This window comes from Podarcis vaucheri (assembly GCF_965113315.1).
Source record: "Podarcis vaucheri genome assembly, chromosome: 3".
In the NCBI taxonomy this organism is placed as follows: Eukaryota; Metazoa; Chordata; class Lepidosauria; order Squamata; family Lacertidae; genus Podarcis; species Podarcis vaucheri.
Genome location: NC_138761.1, coordinates 123,614,702 through 123,623,477, shown reverse-complemented (window position 1 = coordinate 123,623,477; position 8,776 = coordinate 123,614,702). Strand labels below are relative to the sequence as shown.

At 40.4% G+C, this 8,776-nt stretch overlaps 1 protein-coding gene across 3 annotated transcripts in view; it reads left to right on the top strand.

Annotated features, from left to right (window-relative positions):
* The first annotated feature begins 3,872 nt into the window (after window positions 1–3,872).
* Window positions 3,873–8,776, top strand: part of LOC309528771 (cytochrome P450 2K1-like) — a 38,578-nt gene continuing 33,674 nt past the window's right edge. Inside the window, exons 1-5 of one of the 3 annotated variants that reach the window (XR_014217892.1) lie at window positions 3,873–3,893; window positions 4,071–4,286; window positions 6,163–6,325; window positions 6,792–6,941; window positions 7,586–7,746. Coding sequence is in view for 2 of the 3 variants with exons in the window: in XM_082216409.1 (XP_082072535.1) it covers window positions 4,104–4,286; window positions 6,163–6,325; window positions 6,792–6,941; window positions 7,586–7,746 (657 nt within the window). In the remaining variant the exon portion in view is untranslated. Of the gene's footprint in view, window positions 3,894–3,962; window positions 4,287–6,162; window positions 6,326–6,791; window positions 6,942–7,585; window positions 7,747–8,776 lie in introns of those variants that run through there. The other 2 variants (XM_082216409.1, XM_082216413.1) reach the window with 2 other exon arrangements.

The following is an 8,776-nucleotide window of genomic DNA, read 5'->3' as shown; positions in this document are numbered from 1 at the left end:
GGGAAATACAACTGTACAAGCTGCAGAGACCCCAAAATAGTTTTTTATACAAGCAAATTATGGAGCGTGTGGGCTCTTCAAATCCATGGTTTGTACTCCCCTACCAATTTCTGTCAGTGGGGAATCCAGGTCTGCCTACACCTGAAGCAGTGTCCTCAAGTGTAGTGTGTTGTTCTTTGCATTGAAGGGCAGACACCAAACATTCACTCTAATTTGAGAAAGTAGCAATCTTCACATGTTACATTCAACAAGTGTACAATCTGTGTACACAAGTAGCTAAGTTGTACACTCATACAATCATTCACAGTTATTCACTTTAAGAAGGCTGATTTCAAAAAGCTTAAGGAACTACTGGGTGAGATCCCATGGCCAGAAATACTTAATAAGAAGGGAGTCCACCTTTCTTAAATGTGAAATATTGAAGGCCCAAATGCAGGCAATTCCAGCAGGAAAGAAAAGTGGGAGGCATCTAAACAAACTAGTGTGGTTGCATGAGGAGTTCACAGACGAGCTGAGATTTAAGAAGGACATGTATAAGAAATGAAAAAAGGGGGAAACCACAAAGGAGGAATATACATGAGTAGCCAACATTTGCATGGAGATGACCACTGGTATAAAATTTACGGCATGTAATGCCTTAAGAGAGAATATTATGAAAATGATTTACAGGTGGTACATGACCCCAGTCAAGCTTGCAAAAAATTACCATTTGCCCGATAACAAATGTTGGAAATGTAAAGAAACTGAAGGTACCTTTTTTCACCTTTGGTGGACGTGTCTGAAGATTAAGGCTTTCTGGGAAATGATATATAATGAAATAAAAAAGGTACTTAAATGTACTTTTCCCAAGAAACCAGAGGCCTTTCTCTTGGGCATTGTCGGCCAGTTGGTGTCAAAGATAGAACTTTTTTTATGTACGCTACAACAGCAGCAAGAATATTCATCGCAAAGTATTGGAAGATACAAGAGCTACCCACCCTGGAAGAATGGCAGATGAAGGTGATAGACTACATGGGACTGGCTGAAATGACTGGCAGAATCCAAGACCAGGGGAAAGAGACGGCGGAAGATTGGAAGAAATTTAAAAATTATCTTAAGAAATATTGTAAAATTAATGAGTGTTAAAATGTTGTGGTTATAGTAAGCAAGGGATTACAGCAGAAAAAGTTTAAGTAAAAGAAAACAAAAGGAAACAATTGGATAAAATTAAGGGGGAGGATTTGCTGAAACAAATTTGGAAATTGGAATGCAGAAAGGGGAGGTATGGGGAAGTCGGTGAAGCAAGGTTTAAGAAAAAAGAGGATTTGAAATTATACATGTTTGTTTGTTTTTCTGTGTGTATGTTTGTATTGTATTGTGTAATATGTGTGTTTTTATAATTTGTGAAAATTCAATAAATATTTATAAAAATAAAAAAAAACATTTGCATGGAGAAGGTCACGTGGGCCAAAAAATGAACTCAGACTTCAAGAGAGGTTTTTTGAAGTAAGAACAAGAAGCAAATAATAGGTCCTCTGCATGGAGAAAATGGGGAAATGCTAGGGTAACAGAGAGAAGGTGAAACTGCTCAACAACTACAGTACTATGCCTGTGTCTTCACCCAAAATGAAAGCAGTGCCAGACCTGGTGATAACAGAATGAACAGTGCAAAGAGGGAGCTGCAGTCCAAGATAGGAAAAGAGGTGGTAAGGGAACACCTAGCTACTTTAAATCAAATCTCCGGGGCATGTTGAGCTGCACTCAAGGATACTAAGGGAGCTTACAGATGTCTCAGAGCCTCTGTCTATAATCTTTGAGAATCCCTGGAGAACAGGTTAGGTCCCTGCAGTCTGGAGGAAGGCCAATGTTGTTTCCATCTTTAAGAGTGGGTAGTTACCCAGGTAACTACCGACCAGTCAGTTCGATGTTGATACCAGGAAACATAGAAGCAAACTCCTAGGGGCCAAGGTCCCTTTGGCCCTGCCAATAAAATATTTCAAGGGGCTGCCCCCCCCCCCCCAGGTGATGGGCATTCCCATTCAAATGGTGTGTGTGTGTGTGCCATGTCATGTCATGTGATTGATTATGCAGGGTAGCAAACTTTCAGTTCATCGTGTAATTTAAAATTTGCTCATTCCAGCTTCTCAACAAGAGCTTTAATTTGAATAGTTCCCTCATTCAAGCTCAAAGCGCATGCTTGCTTGTAACTCCAATGGCTTTCTGTAAACTGCTAATCATCTGAATGGCTGTGTCACAATTGTTGGTGTGAATTAGCTAGGAGTCTGAAAGAATATCCATAGTAATACACTGTTAATCCATAGTAATCCTGCTGCATCATTTCTAGGTTTCTCTTGTTTGATGCAAGAAATGACCCTCTCATTCTAAGAATGACATCCAATCTTCACTTCCATTGGATAAAGTTACTCTCTGTGCATCTAAGCAGTATGAGAAGCAATGAGATTGTGGATATCCATCGTAAAAGAGAGAGAAAACCCAAAGGAATTTAAAAATATGTCAGGAACAATGCAGAAAATAAGAGATTGTTCTCAAAACTCTACAATGTGGGGGGGACACCTCAGAATAATAAAAGAACAAAAATACAACATGGAGTCTCATGGCTGAGTGAAACCATGGGGAAGGGCAATCTTTCTATGTTTTTAAAGTCAGGTTTTAAAAAATCATTTTAAATGCCGCAATGTCTACTAAAGTATTCCCCACTGGACTCTTAACAAATATATTCTCCCCTGGACCCACTAGAATTCCTGGGTACCAAGTTCTGAGTTAGGGGCAAGTACTCTTTGATGAGGGAACTCCAGCAGACATTTAAAATTACAAAATATGCATCAAAGTAAAGTGTGGAAATATAGGCCGTTGGACCTTTAAAATATATCCTTGTGAATTCCAAAACTTTCTTCTTCCCTCTGCATAAGAAAAGAACACAAGTTTGATAAGTTAAAAACTGGTTTACTTACAAAGGTCAGGTTCATGTGCTTTTCCATACATCAGTCAGAAAAGACACAGGCAGTAAAACCTGGCTAAGATTCAAAGTGGTGAACGTTTTTAAATTATTGGTATAGGAACTCAATAATGGCTTGTGAGCAACCAGCTCCGACTTCTTTTACATACTGAGCTTCTCAGGCAGGCTGAGGTACAACAACAGGCTTCGATCTTCCAAGGTGAGGGGAAGTGACCTAAATAATCCTGGCAGGACAGCTTCCTCTATGGCTTTAACCCATTCATGCATTAGCATGCTGGTTGTATGAGGCTGGTTATCTCACACAGATAAGTCCTAAGACACAAAATAAGCCAGTACCTGCTCTAATACTGTAGTAGCCACCTATGAACACCTGAGCCTCCTGCCACCAGGTGCTTAAAATGGATGTAATCTGTTCTGAGACTTTATGAGTCAAGAGCAACTGTAAATGAAATACATCATCATCAGCTAAACCACAATGTTGCACAAGCCAAGAGGAAGTATATCACACAAGTTTGTTTATGAAGCAAATAGTTCCAGAGATGACTGACAGAAGAGAGCCACACTGCATAGTGCAGAAAATTGCACACACACACACACACACACACACAATATTTGTGCAGTATTTCCCAGGGAACATCTCCCTATTTTGCTGCCACCAGTATATTAATTAACTAAACTAGTTACACACAAATGCTGAATAGCAGAATATTTGTAAAGAAGAAGTTCAAGACATTCTGAAACTATTTCAAAAATATCTCACTAGTTCAATAATTACACAAGAGGATTTCTTAACAGTTGTTTGGGTCCCTTCCAACTCTCCAGTTCTGTGATTCTATAATGTTGTTCTAAAACTGAACATTGGACCTCCTGAGAATTCAAAAGAGGTTGAACCGGCTGAACGATGTTTTCATTTCCGGAAGAAAACACCGCTGCTCAAGTAAGTATAAAGGGAAAGTTAAATCATCAAGCTTAGATTGCAATAAAGTCAGAGGGGGGGGAGAGTGGAAGGCAATTCATTGAATGAAATGATTCACTAGAGACAGTTCCTAGTATTTGCTGCTCATTTCAGACGGCAGACGTTGTCCTTGATCAAACTATGTTGTGACTTTCACAGTAATCACTTCAGAAATTTGCTCACTGAAAAGAAATGGATTGGACTGAACAGATTCCAACATTGTTCCTGCTCATCCTTACAATTATATCCATTTGGAAATGGGGCAGTTTCTGGAATAGGAGCTCCAAAAATCTCCCACCAGGTCCGACACCTTTACCACTTGTTGGGAATCTCCATATGATGGATCTGAAGAGACCTTACAGAACAATGTTAAAGGTAACGTTTTCTTTTCTTTCTGCAGCAAGGCAAAGATTCTGTGGATCTTTTTAGGCCAGGTAGATGTCAGTGTTCCATCTCATATATGCAGATATGCAAAAATGATAAAACTACGTCAAGTATGGCTTATTCCTTTTTTTCTTCCTTTTTGTGTGTGACTGCTGTTATGGTTTAGGCTGATAGCTGATCTGTGCAGTGGAGGGACTGGGTCACTGGAGGAGGGTAATAGGAATGTCACAACCACCCTGGGATATGGGTGACGCTGTGGTCTAAACCACAGAGCCTAGGGCTTGCCGATTAGAAGATCAGCAGTTCATATCCCTGCAACAGGGTGAGCTTCCGTTGCTCAGTCCCTGCTCCTGCCAGCCTAGCAGTTCGAAAGCACATTAAAGTGCAAGTAGATAAATAGGTACCGTTCCGCCAGGCCGGTAAATGGCGTTTCCATGCGCTGCTCTGGTTCGCCAGAAGCGGCTTAGTCATGCTGGCCATATGACCCGGAAAACTGTCTGCAGACAAACGCCAGCTCCCTCGGCCTGAAAGCAAGATGAGCACCACAACCCCAGAGTCGTCCATAACTAGACTTAACAATCAGGGGTCCCTTTACCTTTACTTTAACCAGCCTTATCTGCAAAAATTAGCTGCAAAATTATTGAACTTTTCAGTGTGAAGCCAGCACTTCTAAATACATCATTTTAGAATCCACTCAAATTTTCACAATTATCTTACGTGAAACAAAACAAAGCAATTATATTGCTGAATGTGGGCTTTTAAGTGCGCCCATGTCTGAAATTATGTTCTTATTGAGAATGTTCATCTCTTCGCAACACCCACAGTTCCCAGGATTCTTTCGGCAGGTGTAAAAAAAAAAAATTAGATTAAATCTAGATTAAGTCTCCAGGGTAAAGGCAATATTGGAAAGCACTGGCGCTCCTTGCGTGAAACTGAGGAGCCTAATTCTGAGCAGTCAGAACTGATAGCTCAGTTGAACAAGCAGGGGATTCTAAATCACAGGGTCGTGGGTTTGATCCCACGTTGGGCAAAAAGATTCTTACATTTCAGGGGGTTGGACTAGATGATTCTTGTGGTCCCTTCCAGTTCTACAATTCTATGATTCTAAATTTCAATTTGTTAAGGAAGGAAAATTCACATCAGTTTTCAACTTTATTTGCTCACAATTATCTCCAAATATGCCTGTTGTCTTTGTCCATGGAGTTTTCCTGGCAGGGATACTGGGGTGGCTTGCCGGTTCCTGCTCCAGGTGGATCACGTTTGGTCAAAACTCTCCACTATGTCCATCTTGGGTGTCCATGCACAGCACAGCTCACAGCTTCTCTGAGTTATTCAAGCCCCTTTGCCACTGCAAGGCAGTGATCCATGAAGTTGAGGCTCCAATACTTTGGCCACCTCATGAGAAGAGAAGACTCCCTGGAAAAGACCCTGATGTTGGGAAAGATGGAGGGCGCAAGGAGAAGGGGACGACAGAGGACGAGATGGTTGGACAGTGTTCTCGAAGCTACCAGCATGAGTTTGACCAAACTGCGGGAGGCAGTGGAAGACAGGATGGCTTGGCGTGTTCTGGTCCATGGGGTCACGAAGAGTCGGACATGACTAAATGACTAAACAAGAACAACATCTCCAAATAAAATAGAAGAGCTGCAGAATTTGCCATCTTACTGCACTTTCTTCTTAATAATTTGAAGTTACTCCTCTTGCTAAAGGCACCCACATGATGGGCAATGCTTAGACAATTTAAGTTGATGAATTATACCATGCAATCATGTAAATTAAATCAGTTTTTATTTCAGATCTGTGACAGTATGTCTGTATGTTTGGGGGGTTTATTTGATCTTTCTCTCTTTTGGTCATTGAACTCCAGTTGTCAAAAGAACATGGCCCCATCTTCCGCATCCAAATGGGATTCCAGAAAATGGTGGTGCTGACAGGGTATGAGACAGTCAAGGAGGCTCTGGTGAATCAGGCGGACGCATTTGCAGAGAGACCCACCATCCCAATTTTTGAGGAGTTTACAAGGGGCTTTGGTGAGGCCTTTCCTTCTGTATAATAGCTTGTGCTGTTTGTGAAATTTAATTATCATAGCAATATAGAATCTGTGCCAAAAGGTTCATAGAACTGATTGTTAGTTTCAATTATAGCTTGGAGGACAGCCTGCCAATCGACCAGTGTAGCTGCAGCCATTGGATGGATAATGTCAGATGTCTTTGTCACTGCCAGGAAAAGAGTAGTGTTGAGGGAATAGGAGAATCTGGTCATAAGATAATGTACAGTTAGACTGAAGGGCCATAAACTAGAGAACCCCCTGTGCAATTGTGTTCTGAGGGTACAACCCATAGGAATCTTGCTGAAGGTCTGGAGAGTGTGTGTCCTATCAGAGACCGGAAGAGGGACCAGCCGAGAGGCATCCTCAGTTCCACAGAAGAAGGGTGAGATAAGCCAAAACATATTATTGTAGCCATGATAACTTGAAACTTGATCTCTGCTCTTCAGGTGTTCTTTTTTCACATGGTGAAAACTGGAAAGTGATGAGGCGGTTTGCACTAAGCACATTACGGGACTATGGCATGGGGAAAAGGTCCATAGAGGACAGAATTGTGGAAGAATGCAGTGTCCTGATTAAGACATTTGAATCTTACCAAGGTGGGTTAGTGTTTCCTTCTACTGCTCCAGGGCAAAACAACACTACATTAGATGCCCACAATATTGTGTTATATACATATTGCTAACTCTCAGAACTATAGTAACCAGGATTCCCTGTGAAGAAGTTACCAATCTGCAGTGTTCAGGTCAGTGTGAGGTAATGCTGACCTCTGTCCCTCTTTCCTGCCCTCCCTCCTACGATCCCCTCTTGCATCTCTGCCTCCGAAAGGCTTGCACAGCTGTTTGTTGCAGCAGCCCTGGCTTCAAGCTCCCAAGGAGAGAGGAAAGGAGAGGTGGCTGAGGGAACACTTCATGAGGGAGGGTGTTTGAAAAAGGGTGAGAGGCCACTGGCTCTGCAGGCAAGGCGTGGAGTGCATTTGCCCCACAGGAAACCACAGAAAGAGTGTAGCTGGTCAAGGGAGTCATGGGCTCAAAAAGGATGAAGACCTCTGCTTAGGTATATTCTGCCCATGACTCTTTTTAGCATTTCTTAACTCAGATATCTTCAAGTACACCAGAACGTAGGATCAGTTTCTAAGATAAATGTGCTCTATACATCGGTAGGCTGACACTGGGAACCTAAGGCAGAGAAGAGCAATTCTACTTGGTATTTTATCTGAGCATTGTTTAATATTTATGTATAGGACAACCATTTGAAACCACCACAATTATGAATGCCGCTGTTGCCAATATCATAGTGTCCATCCTACTAAACAAGCGATTTGAATACGAAGATTCCACATTTAGAAAACTTCTGAAGTTGGTCAATGAAAATGTCCGGCTTTTTGGAAGCCCCTCTGTCATGGTAATCTAAGCTTTCTCAAATGGAAAAGAAATAGTTGGTTGTATTCACTGAATAATCAATGTGTGTGCAATTCCAAATTGTTCAGGCTTCACTGCAAAACACATCTTGAGAAATATGAGTTGCGTAAGATCCCAGGACAGCATTTCCTTCCAAAGGTCCTCACTCAGCTGTCTCTGTGCAGCTTTTAGGAGGGGAGAGATATTGCATATTTGCAAGGGAAAGTATTAGTAGAAAGGATTTGCAATCTTCAGGTATTAAGGAAAGCAGAGAAATTAATACTCACCTTCCAAAGTAAAGGTATATTGGCCAAATAATGCAAATAATTATTCGGTTTAGATCAATCATCCTTCAGTTTTGAGCAGACACATTTGAGAGAGACATTAATTCTCCAGTTACTAAAGATGAATGGAAGTGGTTATAATTTTCAAAAAGACAATTGCTGGAAATTCAAAAATATAGGAGCAGCTATTTTACACATATATTTTGGACTTGTTGTAAGATTAAAACTTTTGGTTATAAATTAAATTCTTGGTACCAATATGATTTTAATACCCAAATACATTTGATTTGGAAAGGCATAGCAAGCAAGGGAGATTTTGGACATTGCAACTGTTATAACCACTACAGCAAGACTAGTCAAAGCTAAATATATGTATAAATGTATATATGTATAAAACACATGGGATTCAGCATTGTTAACACAACTTAAAAGTTTTAAAAGAGATATGGAAAGAAGGACCCAAAATAAATTTATTTTTAAAAAGCAAATATAAAATTTCAAGACAATATTCACCCCAATTATTATTTTCATGCATATAACTGGATATTCTGCTTAAAATATAATAGTTAGATAACTCAAACCATAACTGACATTTTGTATATTGTATGCATGATCTTATGAAATTATATATAGTTGAAATATTTTATTTCTTTTGTAATTTCATCTTTTTAAAATATAAAGGTGGTTTTTTTAAATATACAAGACCCCATATCTATCCTTTGGGGACTCACTTCAACATCCTTCTATTGG